Consider the following 18425-nt stretch of genomic DNA (forward strand, 5'->3'; position numbering starts at 1 on the left):
GATAATTGAGGAAGGAAGATTGAGTAATGGATTTTCACTTAACTCTGTAATTCTCTCATATGCAGCAAGATTTGTGCTCTATGCAAAGACCTTTTCAAATTCATTATCTCCAGTTTGCTACCTCTGTACCTGGAACAATCTCCCTCCTCACTAAAGCTTAGCTCAAGGACCTTATCCTGTAGGAGGCTTTTCCTGATCTCTTCAGGGTTAAATTTGCTTCCAGCCCCAGAAACCACACTGTATTTAGTTACCTGTAAACATATTGTTCCTTTCAATAGAATGTAAGCTCACTGAGGTCAAGGATTGCATCATTTCTGTTTTTGTATCCCCAGCATCTAGCATAGTGCCTTGCATAAAGTAGGCGAATAAATGTTCATTAAACTGAATTGGATTGAATTCATTATATTCATAAGGCTTCTCCCCAGTATGTATTTTCTGATGTCTTATAAGGTCTGTGCTCCAACTGAAGGCCTTCTCACACTGATTACATTTATAAGGCCTCTCTCCAGTATGAGTTTTCTGGTGTCTAATAAGTTCTGTGCTCCTACTGAAGCCCTTCCCACACTGATTACATTCATAAGGTTTCTCTCCAGTATGATTTCTTTGATGTACAGTAAGGGATGAGCTCCGGGTAAAAGCCTTCCCACATTCTTTACATTTAAATGGCTTCTCTCCAGTGTGAATATTCTGATGTCTGATAAGGTCTCTACTCCAGCTGAAGGCCTGTCCACAGTGACTACATTCATAAGGTTTCTCTCCAGTATGAATTCTCTGATGTACAGAAAGGGAGGAACTCCGAATGAAGGCTTTCCCACATTCATTACATTTATAAGGCTTCTCTCCAGTATGAATTTTTTGATGTCTAATGAGGTCAGTGCTCCTTCGGAAGGCCTTTCCACATTCACTGCATTTATATGATTTCTCTCCAGTATGGATTCTCTGATGATAAATGAGAGATGAATGTTGGATGAAGGTTTTCCCACATTCATTACATTCATGAGGCTTTTCTCCAGTATGAATTCTCTGATGTACAGTAAGGTTTGCACTTTGCCTGAAGGCCTTCCCACATTGATTGCATTCATAAGATTTCTCTCCAGTATGAATTCTCTGATGGCAAATAAGGGATGAGTGTTCACTGAAAGCTTTGCCACATTCATTACATTTATGGGGTTTTTCTCCAGTATGAATTCTTTGATGTACAGTAAGGGATGAGCTCTGAGTGAAGTCCTTCCCACATATGTTACATTTATAAGGCTTTTCCCCAGTATGAATTTTTTGATGTCTAATCAGGTCTGTGCTGCGCCTGAAGGCCTTCCCACATTGATTACATTCATAAGGTTTCTCTCCAGTATGAACTCTCTGGTGATAGGTAAGGGATGAGTGATGGATGAAGGCTGTACCACATTCACTACATTTATGGGGTTTCTCTCCAGTATGAATTTTCTGATGATAAATGAGCTTTGTATTCTGGATAAAGGCTTTCCCACATTCATTACATTTAAAAGGCTTCTCTCCAGTGTGAATTCTCTGATGTCTAATAAGATCTGTGCTCCAGCTGAAGGCCTTCCCACATTGATTACATTCATATGCTTTCTCTCCAGTATGGAATCTCTGATGGTAAGTAAGGGATGAGTGATGCATGAAGGAAATACCACATTCATTACATTTATGGGGTTTCTCACCAGTATGAATTTTTTGATGATAAATAAGTTTTGTACTCTGGCTGAAGGCCTTCCCACATTCATTACATTTATAAGGCTTTTCTCCAGAGTGAATCTTTTGGTGTCCAATAAGATCTGTGGCCCAGTTAATGATTTTTTCACACTGATCATTTTCATAAGCTCTTTCTCCATTAGGCTTTCTATGTAAATGAATAAGTTCTGATTGATAACTGAAGCATTTCCCCCATTCATTATAATCAGAAAATGTACTCCCTGAGTTGATTTCTGTATGTTTAACCAAGTTTGAATATTGCCTGAAGTTCTTTCCATCTGTATCACATTCATGTTGACTTTTTCCGATGGGATCCTTCTGTTGTAGAGCAATTAATGACTCCAAATTGAAGCTTCTTTCAAATTTATGACTTTCATCATTTTGCCCTTCAGGGAGTGTTTTCTGAGAGGTAACTTTCAATTGCCCTGAATGACCTTCCTGATTTCTCAGCTTCATTTCTAATTTATCATCATATTCCATGCCTTCTCCCAATCTGAAGTCCCGGTTACATGTGTGTCTCTCTTGTGATGATTCATCCATAGAAATGGCCATCTTTGGAAGAGACTCATTTTTTTCAGGCCTAGTCTTCCAATCTGAAGGAAATAAAAAATATAAATATATTCTTTTCCCCTTACTGGCAGAAAGTAAATTGTTTTATACTTTGTCTCACTTTCTATTTCCTCAATCAAGCATAATCTTCAGATCTGACATTAGCCTACATTTGTAATTATTTACTTTTCAAAGAACTTTTGCATTTATTATAATATTGAACCATAACAACAAACTTCAGATCCAAGTAGGACAGGTTACAAATAAGAGCAAACAGGTTCAATGTAGTTAAATGATTTTTAAAAACAAAGTTTTCAGACATCATATTGAGAGAAAAATTAAGTTCAAGTATCCAAGCTAAAAATTTTATGAACCACTAAACTAGAAGACTGGTGATTGATAAGATAATTAAGCTTTAAGAAATCAAAAGTTAAGAACTATAAGAACCAAAGGACCATAAACACTAAAGAGACAATTCTGAATACTACCAATAACAAGTTTAAGTAATGGTGATGGATAAATTTCTAAAAATAGGTTACAAAACAGATGGCCTGTGAATAATTGAAAAGAAGTGATACAAACAAAGCATGTTACATCTAGCTCTTTGTCTTGAATGATGGGTCTTTTAGCCTATTACATGAGAATAAAGTAGCTATAACATATACAACCTATGGAGTCATATTTGAAAAAATCTTTCATGTACTTTTGGCAGATGAAGGTAGAAAGCAGTTTGGATATAGAACTCTAAAACAGTTTATTTAACTATTTAAGCTCTAATGCTCAAAGAGTTTGATTAATGGTTTGATACCAAACTTAAATGAGGTCTCCAGCAATGCATGGACTTGCCTTTGTCCTATTTGACAATTAATAATGACTTCAAAGAAGACATTTCTTTAATATTTGCAAATGACACAAGGCAAGCTGGTTATCCAATACACTAGATAACAACAACCACAGCAAGATTTCAAAGAATATTTCAGACAGGAAAGGTTCACAGATGAGAAAGAGATAATATCTGTCAAAGGCAGTCATAAGAAAGCATTTGTATAAGTACCATATGGAGGAGAAGTGGTTTAGTAACCAGGTATGTGGGAAAGAAGGTCTGATAATTTTAGTTAAACCTAAATGTAAGGTATTTGGTGAACTTGACTAATTGCAAGGTCAACATGAGGTTAAAAAAAAGGGAAAAATCAATTACAAAGGTACCAGTCTCAGGGTAGCTTAGCACTTTCAGATAATGACAAAGCACTTGCTGCTCCAGGAGTTAGAGAAGGCTAGAAATGTAGAAACAAGGCCTGATGAGAAAGAACCCAAAGTAGGGAGGATAACAGGCTAGTGGAGCAAAGAACACAAAAAGGAGACACATCATTGTCACCTTTAAGTATATGAAAAATAGCCACATGTCCTTAGGAATAGCATGTAAATTGTATTGCCCAGTACATAAAGCTTTTCTTCAATAAACAGTCATTAATAAACTATCTGCTCTGGACAATATTGAAGGCCCTGGGTTATAAAGACAAACACACAACTGTCTTTACTTTCAAAGAATTTCCATTGCTATCCAACTTATGGCCAACTGGAGATGACTGGGTCTATAAAGGGCATCATGATGAGAATGAGGAAGTGCTTTTTTTCTCTGCCATTTTATGTAAATAGGATTCTGTTTTGTAGATGTGAGACAAAAACTATCCAGTAAATCTACAAAGACCAGGAGGTTTATTGGTTGTTGGTTTGATTCTTCTTCTTTAGGAGTTTTTTATGGCTTTCACAATTTCTATTTCTGAGATCCAGTTAGTCATAATCTTTTTTAACCTGTTTTTATAAATCTAAAAAATTAGCAATTTTAAGACTAATCCAGTCATTTCACTTATTTTGTATTTTTTTCTGAAAAATTATACTCTGGTCCTATTATTGCACCACTCTAGGGAAAATAAGGTAAGCACATCCCTCTCAGTACACTTTGTGGTCATTTGAAATGCTAACAAGATATTACATTAGAAATCAGAATTGACCACAGCTATAGTCTCTAAGGCCAGCTTTCTATCTGCTATTTCGTGCTCTTTTTTTGAAATAGAATTAGTTGGCTTTAATAATTTACTTTATTCCCACTTCATTCACTGTGAATTTTTCAGCTTTGATCAATAATTTGGTTTTCTCCTTTCATTTATTTATTTATGGAGCAAATTAGTTAATGGTCTGTTAATTGTATTAGTCATTAAAAACAACTTTATCAATTAAATATTACTTTTATGCTTAGCTGGGATTTTTTATTTTTCCAGTTGAATATTCAAACATAATCATCCCCCTCCAACTTTTTGGATGGAGTAAGAATAAAATATTTTCCTCTAAGACTATATTAATAGCAACACATAAATTCATCTGTGGTGTTTCTGTTACTCTGTTTCCAAAGTTTGTTCTTTGACTTGCCAGTTTTAGAATAATACTATTTAAATGCCACTAAAACCTGGGCCTTCATTCATATCTCCCTGTATGATAGAATCCATAATCATATGGGTTCTAGAAGAATGCTTTTTATATTTCAGCCATTCATTCATAAATCTTTCATGCTTGAAAGTGACCATTTAAGATTGAAAAATAGGCATATTTCTTAAAATTCTCTTTTAATAATAAAATTCTATTATATCTCATGTTTCTAATATTTTGTTCAAATGTGTACTTTTAAAATTATTAGGTTTCTCTAAAACTCTTAGATATATTTTAATTATCAACAACTATTGCCTATTTAAAAGTCTCTGCAATTCAGTTCATTTTTTCTTTAGATACTTGGATACTGTGATAACTGGCAACATAATTAATGAATTTCATTATCTATGTTGCCTTTGAGAATAATATAGTTTCCTTTTACTAATATTATGGTAATTATAACTGCTTTTCTTGGACTGAAGTATAATAAATTCTAGTACAATTCATTTTAAGTTTTTATGAACACTTTGAACAATGTTTCTTATGTATTCCAAATTGTTACTTTCTAACCTATTCTGCCATCATTTTATTATGAGAGAATTCATTCTGTTAACATCAATTTTATTTTAATGCTCATTATTCCCTCTAGCAAATGTTACATTATAGTGCTCTACTCCCTCTTTGTCTTTGTCACTGCAGTATATGTTTACTGATATAATGTAGCCTTAACCAATCTAGACCAGGATGTGGTTTAGATCCTGCTCTCCTCCAAACAAGTAATACTATGCTTAATTCACTTGTGGCACTCCAGTTTTTTTTAAGTAGATTGTATTCATATATATTTATACAAAACACATTTGGTATTTACATCATTTTCATGATATGTCTTCTCCAATGAGCCCTCCCTGTAATAAAAGAATACCAGTTAAGCAAAACCAATCCCTAGAGTCACCAAATCTGACAATCTATACAATACTATATAGTATGAAGTCCCTTATTTCTCTACCAAGAGGAGAAAGGCAGGTGACATCATTTATTTTCCAGAGACTAAAATTGGTTATTACAATAATTCATGCTTGGCTTGCAATACTTCTGGTGGTCTAAAAACTTGGGAGTTTTTGGGTCTATGTCTTTTTTTTAACAGGCTATCTCTGCTTTAGATGCCCCCCCCCAACTTTCACTCACTAGCATCCCCTTTCTCCTAACTGGGATGTCCTATGTATCAGAGCCTTTGTCTATGATAGAGGTAGGAAACCCAGCAGAAACATCCCCTACAAATTGTATCGCTTCCTTTCAAACACGTAATTCTTAATGTCTCATGCAGAGATATTTAAGTCTCCCCAAAGCAACTGCAGTAGAGAGCACCTCACCTTAAGGATACACTAGAGAAAGATAAGCTTTTCTAGGGTACTTAAAAAGACCAAGGTCTCCCACTGCAACTGGGATTATTTCTAGTTATCCAGTCTTGCCACTGGACTCAGATGACTCTAAAAGAGAAAGTGAGTCCACAGACCCTGCACAGGCAGGGTCTTAAGTGCAATTCACTTGCAAGTCAAGACATCCTTTTGGAGTCACTGGTCTACGTTGGGAACAAAGGACAAACAATAACAATCTATTTGAATACTCAACCCCTGGACTCTCCTCTTTAGATTTCCAGGGAAAACATGACAATATAAGGCTACCTTCACTAGACACCATCTAGTTCTTTCAAGCTCAAAAGACTTATTTACTTTCTTTAAAAAAACATTTTTTTTTTGTTTTAATACTGCATTCACATTCAAAAGTTCCTGTCCAACTCAACCAATAAAGTACAAAAAGAATGCCTCGAAGTCACTGATTCTGTTGGATGTCCTTCTCATAACCAAGATGGAGGAGGGTTTCATTATTTAGTTTCCTGGTACTCAGATTGGTCCTTATGATAATCCAACTTTGGCTCCCCAGTGATTATGCTCATGTTTGGACATCATTTAGTTTTTGGTAGATCACATCCCAAATTGACTTTTCACTTATTGCTGTTGATAAATAATCCTGAATGATTCATAATGGGTACCTGGTATGTGAGAGCTCTCCTAGTCACTAAGAGATATTCTATCCTACAAGCTCTGAATGTCAGAAATTCTATTTATGAGGAGTTTCCTCTTTGCAAAGTATTCTGTCGAGTTCATTGATCTCAGCCCTCTAGTTCAAACACTTTGGAGTGAATTTTATGACTCCCTGAAATATAATCTTGTGCTTTTAAAAATATTGCTTTTCTGGAAGATAAATGCTCTGTAGGTTGTCTTCAAGGTCAGCTATCTTGTTCTCTGTTGTTTTTCCAATCTTGCTGTCTTTTGACTTTGCTCTAATTTGTAATTTACCAGTAGAATTTTCAGCTATTCCTTTCCCATGTTTTTTTTTTCCCAGAATATCCTCTAAATGAATAAAACTTGTAATAGTTTTCATTAAATTTCCTATACCATCTTTCAATTCCATTAGTAGCTTTTTTTAACTCCTCTAGAAGTTCTTATAACCAACCATTCCATTTTTTTTTTTGGTGAGGTTTTAGCTATTCTTTCTATATAATTAGTCTATTCTGAAGTTCTCCTCACACTGTTACCTCATAGTAACTCTTAACTTTGTTTATTCAAGTGTTTTACGCATTCATTTCTCCTTAGTTGTTTTTTTATGTGATTTTTTTTTGATAAAGATTTCTTTTCATTCCCATCTTTAGTTGTTCTTTGTGTAAAAATCAATAAGAATCGATTTCATCTATTTTTTAGCAAAGCAAAACTGAAATATCTTTCTGTTGTCTAAGAATGTAAGTTAATAATGACAATATTATTCAGACTAGATTCCTTTGGCATATGCTCTATTTCTTTTTGGCTACCCATAAATATTCTTCTCTTTAATCTGGAAGTTAGTACTGATAATAAAAATAAATATTAATAAGATGGCTTAATATTATTTATATTTCTTTATATTTTATAATGCCTAGAAAATATACTTTCAAGATGCACATGTCTAGACTATGATCTAAACTACAGTAATGGTGGACTCCTGAACAGAGATGGTAATAAGAATATATTTGTTTAATGTCTTACAAATCTAATACAAAGGAATTTAAACTGAAAAAAAGGAGGAAAAGAAAACTTGCTCACGAACATCCATCAATCTAGCTAGGATAAAAAATGGCTACACAGAACCAGGAGATCATTGTACATGACAACAGAAATATTATGTACGTGGCTCTCTTCAACGAGATGATTCAGACCAGTTCCAATAATCTTGTGAGCAAAAGAGCCATCTATAAGCAGAGAGAGGACTGTGGGAATTGAGTGTAGTTCACAACATAGCATTTTTACTCTTTTTTGTCATCATTTGCCTACATTTTATTTTCTTCATAATTTTCTTTTTTGGTTTGATTTTATTTTTCTTGTGCGGCACAATAATTGTACAAATATGTATGCATATATTAAATTTAACATATATTTCTACCATGTTTAACAAATATTGGACTACTTGTCATCTAGGAGAGAGGGGACAGGAGGGAAAAACTGGAACACAAGGTTTTGCAAGGCTAATGTTGCAGAATTATGTATGCATATGTTTAGAAAAATAAATAGCTTTTTAAAAAAAGAATAGTTACAATATGTAAAGAAAAGCATATAGACATTCACAAGAGATAAAATCCAAGAATGGAAAGTTTAATAAAATTCATGTTCTCAGACGGGCAATACACAAATGCATAAAGTACAGGTAAAAGATAAGATGAAATGAAGAGCTAGCCCAAGGAAGCAAACCTCAGAACTATTGAGAATTAGCAGGATGAGACCAATGACCATAGACTTTGCTTCTGAAATGGTATAACTTGTTTGAAAAAAACTTAAGAAATAAAAAGTAAGATAGGAATGTGTATTATGATATTCTCTTAGTAGAAAACCCAAGCATTATTAGAGGAGACTATGGTGGAGAACATTCAGGTGAAGATCGGTGAAGTCAGAGACAAACAATATTGTCATGAGAGTATCCGAAAGAATGAATATACTCTAAATAGAAAGAAGAAATAGATTAATTTTTAAAAAGAGATGTTCAAGGCTTGTGTAAAGGCATAATCTAGAATTAATTGGAGACTTCATTTGCCTGGATATCTTGGAGAGTTCTCTTATCACATATAGAATAGCAAAAGTTTGAGTGACTTGCTTTAATGATAAGTATACCATATCAAAGTTGGGGAAGAAGGACCAAAGATGGAATTTTCTTCTACTTTGGAAGAGGCCAATGGGGTGTAAATCATGGGGTTCTTGGGAATTCATTCCACATTAGAGGTAGTAAAGCAGTAGTCTGATAAGTCTCTTAGCTTTTGAGAGTAGAATTCTAAGCATGAATAAATACACAAAATAGCTTAAAGGTCAAGAAGATAGATGTATACAGAGGATGGAAACCAGGTCAAGAAATGGAAAACAACCATCACAATGAGCCATGATGCTGACATTTCAGGAAGGTTAAACTTTGATTAGTTAAAGCTGGTAAGAAAAGTGAATGAGAAGTGGGTTAATTGTATCAGAAAGAAGAGGATGACCTAAAAAGAAAAAAGAAAAAAGGTTAAAGGATACCAGCACTTGGAATGGACAGAATGATCATAACTGACTCCAGAATGCAGTACTGCTAAAGTCCTCATCAATCCACTTTTCCCTGCCAAAGATCATGATTTTTGGATCAGAAAGAAAAGAATAAATATAGGGAATTGTCACCTGAGATAAGTGAGAAGATAATGAGAGAAAAAGTGCCCTTGACAGTATAGATGAACTACACATTTGGGTATTAAAGGCTATAGATATGGTTGGTGTCAATAATTGTTCCAATGTCTTTTTTTTTTTAAACATGTTCACATCAGTTATTTTTTAATATAGGTTGCCTTAGTGAGCCTATATTATATATAATATAGTAAGCTCTCCCTTTCTAAGATGGAAAAGCAGTTAAGCAATATTTGATAATTTTTGGAAAATCATTAATTAACAGAGAAATATTGAAGGACTGGAGAAGAAAAATCTTTTTTTCCCCCAAAAAGAAGAGAATGGAGAATACAAATCATAGACTGACGTTAATTTTTGCAAAGTTTTAGAAGAGGTATTAAAAGTATGGTCAATAATACCAGAAAGGAAAAATGCTAACAAAGTATTGGCCACCATATGTACTCTGCCAACAAATCCTATCAAACTACCCTTTTTTTTTTTTTTTTTTTTTTTTTTTTTTTTTTTTTTTGGACAAAATTACTAGACTAGCACATCAGAATACTTTATAGAAAAGAATTTGAGAAAGAGAGAAAGAGTGGTATCTATTCTTGGAGAAAATATGGAAATTTAGGTTAAATAACTTGATGACTGGTTTAATGAAGAGACCCACAAGATATTTGTAAAATGGATCAGTGTCCACTTGTGAGATCTCCAAGAATCAGGGCTTGTCTGAATGTCATTAACAGTCTCATCAAGGTCTCAGATAAAATCGTAGATATGTTACTTATCAAAATTGTCAGTGACACAAAAAGAATGAAGATTATCATAGGAAGACAGATTCCAAAATCAGAGGATAAAATTTAATAAGGATAAATGTAAGGAATTTGCTAGTCTTCTTGCACTGATTACACATCAGTATTTCTCTGAAGTATGAAGACTATGCTGGTAAACAAGGAATAAATGCTGGCTGGTAGCTTATCTACACTCGTTAATTTACAAAGTCTTGGCCAACTATGCAGTTCTTGGTGTACATAACAAGTCTGTTCTGGATGATTGCATTCTATATTCATTATAAGCCCTCAACAGCAATGTGAATTTTCTGATGTCTAATCAAAGTTCTGCACTCCAGCTGAAGGTTTTCCAATGCTGAATACATACATAAGGTCTCTCACCAAGATGAACTTTCTGACATTTAATACAATCTATGCTACACCTGAAGGCCTTCCCACACTGGTTACATTCATAAGGTTTTCCTCCAGTGTGAATTCTGTGATGTACAGTAAGGGATGAGTTATGAGTGAAGGTTTTCCCACATTCATCACATTTATAAGGCTTCTTTCCAGTATGAATTTTCTGATGTCTAACAAGGTCTTAATTCCAACTGAAGGCTTGACTACATTCATAGGGCTTTTCTCCAGTTTTCCCCACACTCATTACATTTATAAGGTTTTTCTCCAGTATGAATCTTCTGATATCTGACGAGGTCTGTGTTCCAGCCAATGGCCTTCTCACATTGATTACATTTGTAAGATTTCTCTCCACTGTGAATTCTCTGATGGTAAGAGATGAGTAATGTATGAATGCTTTGTCACATTCACTACACTTATGGGGCTTTTCACCAGTATAAATTTTCTGATAAGTTTTGCATTCTGGCTAAAGGCCTTCCCATATTCACTACATTTATAAGGCTTGTGACTCCTGTGAAGGGAAATGACTTTGTCTTCTGACTAAAGGAACTGCCACATTCATTACACTTATAAGACTTCTCTCCAGGATGATGTTTTTGATAGTAAGTAAGTGATGAGGGATGCATGAAGGCTTTCCCACATTCACTGTATTCATAAGGCTTCTCTCCAGTGTGAATTTTCTGATATCTGTTAAGATCTGTGTTCCCGTCTTCCCACACTTCCCACATTCATAAAACTTCTCTCCTGTATGGTTTTTGTGATATTGTGCAAGGTCCAACTGATAATTTAAACACTTATTAAGTTCTTGGTACCCATTTCCTGAGTCAATTTCCATACCTTTTATGAAATCTGAACATTTTCCAAAATGCATGCCATTTGTGTCACATTTGGGATGATTCTGTACTAAAGGAACTCTCTATTGAAGACATAGCCCTGACTCTGGGCTCCAGTCTCTCCCAGAGAGCTGATGTTCATGGCTTCTCCCTTTGTGGGGAGTTTTCTTGGATGTAACTGCTAACTGTCTGGAAGAAATCCTTTGGTTCCCTTGTTTCTTTTTTAATTTGGCTCTTCCCACTATGAAATTCCAGGGACAGTTGCTCATGAATGTCCAGTTTTGGAGAGACACTTTGGTGTCAGGCCCAGTCTCCCAATCTGAAGGAAATAAAAAATACAGATATATCTTCTTTTCTCTCGTGGGACCAAGAAAACTGATTCATATCTAGTTTCAACTTCTGTCTCCTCAAGGAGATTCTTCCAACTTGAAAGGAGAGAATTAGCGATAATAAAATACGATTCCCTCCTATTTACTTTACAAAGCTTTCACACAAATTATGGCTTTGGACCCTCACCACATGCTTGTGGTACAGGAAGACTGGAAGCAGGATTTGATTTTACAGAAGAGGAAACTGGATTGGAGAATAGTTAGGCCACTAAAATCACATTGCTGCACAGAGCTGAGCTGGGATTAGAATCCAGATCTTGTGACTGCTGATCCAGCCTTCTTTCCTTGAGATAACACTTCCTCAAGAATGCCTTGGAGAGGGACATGAAGCCCAAGAAGCACCTCATCAGTCTGAATGAATTCAGGCTCCCACTAATGAAATCTCAAGGGACTAAAAGGACATCAAGGCCCGATCACAGCAAACATTTATTAACCTCTCAGGAATCAAGGTACACAACTAGAGTACCAGAAGATGGATTCTCTATTTTGTACCGGACCCACAGTCAGGTTGGAGAACCCACAGCCTCTGAATCAGAACACAGAAGCCCTTCTCCACCTGTCTCTAGCCAATCTTTACAGATTTATTTCATCTTTCTCCCTCTTCCACCCTCACGCTCTCCATGGTCCAGTCAAAGCAGTGGCTCCCAGCTGCTCCTGGGCATGGGCTTCCCTCCTCCATTTATGCCTCTTGTGATCCCCTATTCCCTTCAGACCTTCCTTTCCTCAGGAGCCACATGCTACCAGAAGTCCCTTCTGACTGCCTCATCCAGTGGTTAGCCCCTTCCACCCCATTTCTCTGGGTTTACCACCATATGCCGGTGGAATCCAGGGTCTCTGGAGCCAGGAAGACCCTAGTGGAGAATCAGGCACAAGGTGGAATGTGGTGGATACTTGGCATGTAAAGGGATCATGGAAGTAAGTCTGGCAACTTTCGAGGAAGTCCTATGACTTTGGTGGAAGGTATCCTTAAGGAGGTCAATGGTAACCAGATTTAGAGGTCAAGGCCAGACCAGGCTGACCACCTTCTGAACACAGTCCCCAGTACCATATGGAGAGGACGGCCTTGGGGAATGGGCATGGCCAAGGAGCTGAGGGCGAGGTCCCCAAGGAAAGCGGCTGAAAACTTGGGGAAGAGGGACCCAAGGAGAAAGAATGCCTCTCAACATCTCGCTCGGGGGGATGGTGGGGACAGCAAGCCCCTGGCTGCCCAGTGTAGCCCCTGGCCCAACTTCCCCTGCCAAGATGACCATTTCCACTCCTCGAATGAGAGCAGCCGGTCTCAGGGCCAGCCACGGCTGGAGGAGGGGGAGGCCCCTTCCAGCAGGGTGTGCGCTGATGCTCCCAAACCTTGGGGAAGGGAGGGGGCTGGGACAGGCTTGTCCATCCCAATGGTAGAACTGAAATAAACAAACATTAAGCCTACTTCCAGGGCTGCTCTGTATGGATCTGGTCAGGAAGATGCCCAGTGTCTCCTCCTGCTAGGCTGTGAGCTCCCTGAGGGCAATTTAGGATGGTCCAAGGCCACCCTGGAAGTCACAAGGGAGACTGAGAGCCCTTCCAGCTTCAGCGCTTACAAATATCACCTCCTGATCATTCTCATTGAAGCTGAGGCACGCTGCACAGCTAGTGTGAGTCTGAAGCAAGCCTTCCTCCCTCCGAGCCCAGGGCTCCATCCAGAGTACCAGCAGCCCCATTGGGCTCAAGTCTGCTGCTCCTCCACATACATGGGAATACAGGGGTGAGGGGTAGCCCCCAAAGGGCTGCACATGACCCCCTGGAAGCACCGGCTGCTCCGTGTTGTCACTCTGTCCAGGATGATGCCTCTCACTGGGCAGGAGTGTGGCCCGGCCTGCCTACCTCAAAGCCCAGCTGCGCTGGAGACAGTGCTCAGGAAGATGCGACCCACATGAGAAGGGGGGCTGGAGCATGCCCCCTCCACTGCCTGGGCCTGGCTCACCTTCTATGCCTTTCTCCGGGTCACTGCTCTGCTCTGCTCACCCACCTCAGCTCCCCGCCTCCAACACGAGGCTTTCCTTTATGACCCTCCTGCCCCTGCCCGCTCTACTGCTGCATGTTTACTCACTAAGACGTGTGCTCTAACTGCGGCAAAGACCAGATTCTGGACGCGTACCTGCCACGGCCCCATGCGGAGCCTGGCATTCAGCAGACACTTAATATGTGTTTACTGGAAGGAATGGCAATCACAAGCCGCTCCTTCTGGAGCACTCAGGGCTCACCACCACCCTGGGGTCACCTATTTTACAGACCAGGGAACAGAGGCTACGGGAGCCCAAGGGATGAACGCAAGGACGGGTTGCCCAGAAACCTTCGTCCATGTCACTGAAGATGTCCCCTGGGCCTCAGGCCCCCAAAAGGGCCTTCCTGTACCCTCCTCCACGGGGATATCCCGGGTGTGACCTCCCTGGTTCCTCCCCCCCAGAGTGCCCATTCCCATTAACAAAGAGCATCAGCATCTCCATTATGGGGCAAGCTCTTCACACAAATCTCATGGGATTCTCACCACCCCTGGAGGGAGGGACAGCCAAGGGCATGTGCCTGGGTTTTCCTGACTCCCTCAGGGAGTCCTGCCTGGAGAGGGCTTTCCTCACTGAATCCCAAAGACATAGGGGCAGGAGGAGCTGGGATGGCAGGCATTGGGGGTCACACTACACAAACCCCCTCCCCCCCTCCCAGGACATATCACTGGCCCAAGATTCTGCCCTCATCAGACTGCTGGGCCACTTTCTCACTGGGAAGGTCATGGCCTGGCTGAGTTGTGGGTGACTGTCTACAGCTTCCTGATGGGGGGCCCCACAAGCCTCCCTCTGCTCCGCAAGACTGGAGCACTGGGTCCCTCATTCAGACTCGCCCGTGTATGTCGGGAGGGGTCATCCACAGGCCCTGCTCTTTCAAGTATCTCCTGTTGTCTTCCCCATGGAACCCTGGTCATCAGACCCCTGGGTAAGGAACTGAGGGTGCTGAAGGGGAGGAAGAGAGGGAGGAAAGGGAAGAGGAGGAAGAAGAGGAGAAAGAGAAAGAAGGGGGAGAAGAAGAAAAGGAGAAAGAGGGAAGAAAAAAGGGAAGTGGAGGAGGAAGGGAGAAAGAGAAGGAAGAAGGAGAAGAAGAGGAAAAAGAAAGAAGAAGGGGAAGAGGAGGAAAAAGAGGAAGAGGAAGGGAGAAAGAGAAGGAAGGGGGAGAAGAGGAGGAAAAGGAGAAAGAAGGGGAAAGGGAGGAGAAAAAGGAGAAAGAAGGGGAAGGGGAGGAGAAAAGGGAAGAGGAGGAAGGGAGAAAGAGGAGTAAGGGGGAGAAGAGGAAAAGGAGAAAGAAGAGGAGGAAGGTTGCTCCCCATGCAGCCTCCTCTGCTATGAAGTCCAGAGACAGAGAGCTAAGGTCACGATGGGCACTCTGGGTGGGCCTTTCTGTGCAGGAGTCCCTCCCCACGGGTTTGCTCTCGGCCCACTCACCTGGACAGGAGCCTTTTGGGCCTTCTCTCGTCAGCATCCCCGGGCCGTCCCCTTGCTCCAGCTGGGAGACCACATCTGGTTTGGGAACCGGAAGCCCTGTCCATGGGAAATGGAAAGTGCTGAGGCCGGAATGGAGGCCAAAAGGAGGGGGTGGAGGGGGTTTGGGGCCAAAGTCCAGGAGGGCTGGAACAGACTCTTTTCCCAGAGAAAGGGGGAGGGGAGACGGTCACTGAGTGGGCTTGAGGTCAGACACAAACGAGGTCTTTGCTCTTCATCTTGGAGGTAAGATGAGATCATCTCACATTGTCAAGGGAGCTTCTACACCGAGACCTAAGGAGTTTTTGGCTTGAAACGAGGGAGGAGGAGAGGGGAGCAGCTGCCCCGGACAGAAACCTCAGGGCCCGGGTCCGGCCACACGGGTGGGCTTGGGCGTTGGGCCCCCTCCCCACCCGGGAGGTGGGCGCGGCAGCCGAGCATCCTCACCCAGGGACAGCAGGTTCCTGTAGTTCTCCAGCATGACCTCCCTGTACAGCTCCCTCTGAGAAGGGTCCAGCTGCCCCCACTCCTCCGGGGTGAAGTCCACGGCCACGTCCTTGAAGGTCACCGACTCCTGCAACACCAGAAGGCCGCTGCTCACCGGGGGCAGGCCCACGTGCGGCAGGGACGGCCGGGAAGGGTCAGGCGCTGTCAGGATGAGGCCGGAGCGCCCGGGGGCCCTGAATGCCACCCAGACATGGGTCTCCTAGCACCCGAGGGTCCCCAAAGACTCTGTTCTTTACCCTCACGTTACAGGTGAGCAGAGCTGGCTGTGAGCGCCCTTCTCTATGCCCCTGCCCAGCACCGCCCACGGGAGTGCCAGCTCATGCCCGCCCCTTCCTGCCGGAGCTGAAGTGGCTGCCACAGGAGAGCCCTACAAGGTCCCTGTCACCCTCCAGTCGTTTCCCCTGGGATCAGATCTCCAGAGCCTCACGGAGCACCAGCGGAGGCTCCGTGCCAGGGGGCGGGCACAGCAGGGCACTCGGGCCAAGGGAACTTCTGCCGGCTGCTAGGAAGGGGGGTGGGAGAGGCTACGTTAGACCATGTATACCGGGTCATGGCTCAGGGTGACTGGGGGGCCAAGGCGGAGAGGACGGTCAGAAAGAGCCGAATTCAAACGCTCCCCGGTGGCACTGGGCAGGCCCTTCCCCGCTGTGGAGAAAGTGCTGACCTGCATCAGGGGGGCGGCTTTCCTCCCTCGGAGCTCCCTAGGCCGACCCCCAGCCCATCTTTCATGATGTGGTCCTTCTTCCTCGTCTCCCCCTCCCCCCCCAGGCGCTCCTGACTCCAAGCCCTCCCTGCCCCCCTCCGGTATCCTGAGAAGCTGACTGAGAAATCAGGGCCTCGGGGGCCACGGACCAGCCGGGCAGAGGTGCGGAGATGGGAGTCTGTGCCTGCGGCAGAGGCGTCTGGCGGGAGGAGGTGACGGGGAGCCAGGGGAGGTTCGGGCGGGAGAGCGCTGCACTAGGCTGGCACCAGGACAGGGGCTCCCTCTCAGCTGGGACAGGGGGAGCCCGGGCCACAGGCAGATGACTGCGGGCCGGAGGAGGGCGAGGGCTGAGGGGAAGGTGGGACCCACCTGGGACTCCCGATGCAGCCAATGACCCAGAATCCCCGCTATGTGAAGAGGGGTGGGACAAGGCCAGCTGGGGGAGTGCAGACACTCCTCAGCCACCTGGACTTGCAGGCCCTCCATTGGAGCTCAAAGGGACCTGGGGGGCAAGTCCCGGCCCTCACTTGACAGAGGAGGGAACTGAGGTCATTCAGCTCCAAGCGCCTGAAGCGTGAGGGGGGCTGGGGTCCTCCCGACTCCCGTCCATGCTGGGAACAAGGTGCCCCTGGGGAGGTGGGAGGGGGCTCCGACTCACCAGGGCCACAGCTCTCAGGAGCCCGGGGGCCATCCCCTCGCAGGCCGGGGCAGAGCCCTCGGAAGGAAGAGCTGGGGAGAGAAGAGCAGTGAGCTGTGGGGGCCGGCCGACCTGTCCGCCCCGAGCCCAGCCCCCAGCCGCCCGGTACCTCAGAGCGGGCAGCCCGGAGCACCCAGCCCAGCCCCTCCCCCCCTGCCGCCCAGCCCCCTGCCGCCCCATGCAGAGCGGGCCAGCCCGGCCCGGGGCAGACTTCCCCAGCAGCAGGGGCCCAGTACTTCTCCGGGAGGAGAGCGGCCGCTGGAGGGCAGCTGCCGCCCCGGAAAGAGCCCGGCAGCGGCCACGCCCCCAAAGCACACCAGGCTAACGGGGGCGGGGCGCCCTGGTCCTTTCTGGGGAGGCCGGCCTCAAACTCTGGGAGCTTCTCCGTGTCAGGGGCACATGTGCGGAAGCCCTTGGTGGGCGCTAACTCCGGGGCTTTTCCTGTCCTTATCTCAGCGCCTGATGCCCGGCCAGGCTGCCCGGGGCGGGCGGGGTACCCGGGCCGAGGGTGCAGTGCCGGGCTCGCGGGCCAGTGTGGGCACGAGGCAGGACCGGCCCCGGCTGCCCGGGCTCATCCTTCGGCCTCGCTTCCTGGCTGCGCGCGGGCCGGCTCAGGGTTCCCGGGACAGAGAGCGCCCCGTGGGGGGCGGGCAAAGAGCTTGGGGTCTCCCCAGGGCAGCCCTGAGCCGGGGGCGTGGGGGGCTCCTGCGCAGAGGGGGGCCTCGCACTGAGAGGAGGGCACCCTTGAGTTCAGGCGGGAGCAGAGGCTTGTGGGAGCGCGTGGCTCCGAATGGGGGGAAGGAGGGGCCCGGGCCCTGACCCCAGGCTCTCAGCCTCCGGTGAGGGTGGATGGGGGCGGGGCGGGAACCCTGAATCCCCAGGAGGGGGACAGGCGGAGCATCGGCCCCCAAAAGGTTGGATGGGATGAGGGCTCCTGAGTCCGATGGGGAACTGAAAGGGGGACACCCACCGGACGCCCGGATTCAATGACTGGGGGTGGGGCCCGAGACGCCCCTGCCCACTCCGGGCGGACCTTGGGGGAGACTCACCCCGAGCAGCAGCGGCCACGAGGTCACGGGGAGGGGGGCGGAGAGGAAAACGGAGGAAGAGGAAGTGAAGCCAGAAGGGGGATCCTGGGAAATGTAGTCCGAAGTCCCGGGGAGCTTCGTGAGCATACACCGGAGGGCTTCCCCCTCCCTACTGTACCATCC

General features: G+C 43.9%; 1 protein-coding gene across 1 annotated transcript; it reads right to left on the reverse strand.

The window, feature by feature from the left end:
• Positions 1-367: 367 nt before the first annotated feature.
• LOC141564678 (uncharacterized) lies at positions 368-18425 on the reverse strand. The gene is given in 6 exon segments (XM_074307434.1): positions 368-520; positions 523-2306; positions 15272-15367; positions 15755-15881; positions 17176-17246; positions 18264-18425. Coding segments are annotated over 5 exon segments (2070 nt in total). The 5' UTR covers positions 17209-17246; positions 18264-18425; the 3' UTR covers positions 368-490.

This window comes from Sminthopsis crassicaudata, chromosome 3, assembly GCF_048593235.1.
Source record: "Sminthopsis crassicaudata isolate SCR6 chromosome 3, ASM4859323v1, whole genome shotgun sequence".
In the NCBI taxonomy this organism is placed as follows: domain Eukaryota; kingdom Metazoa; phylum Chordata; class Mammalia; order Dasyuromorphia; family Dasyuridae; genus Sminthopsis; species Sminthopsis crassicaudata.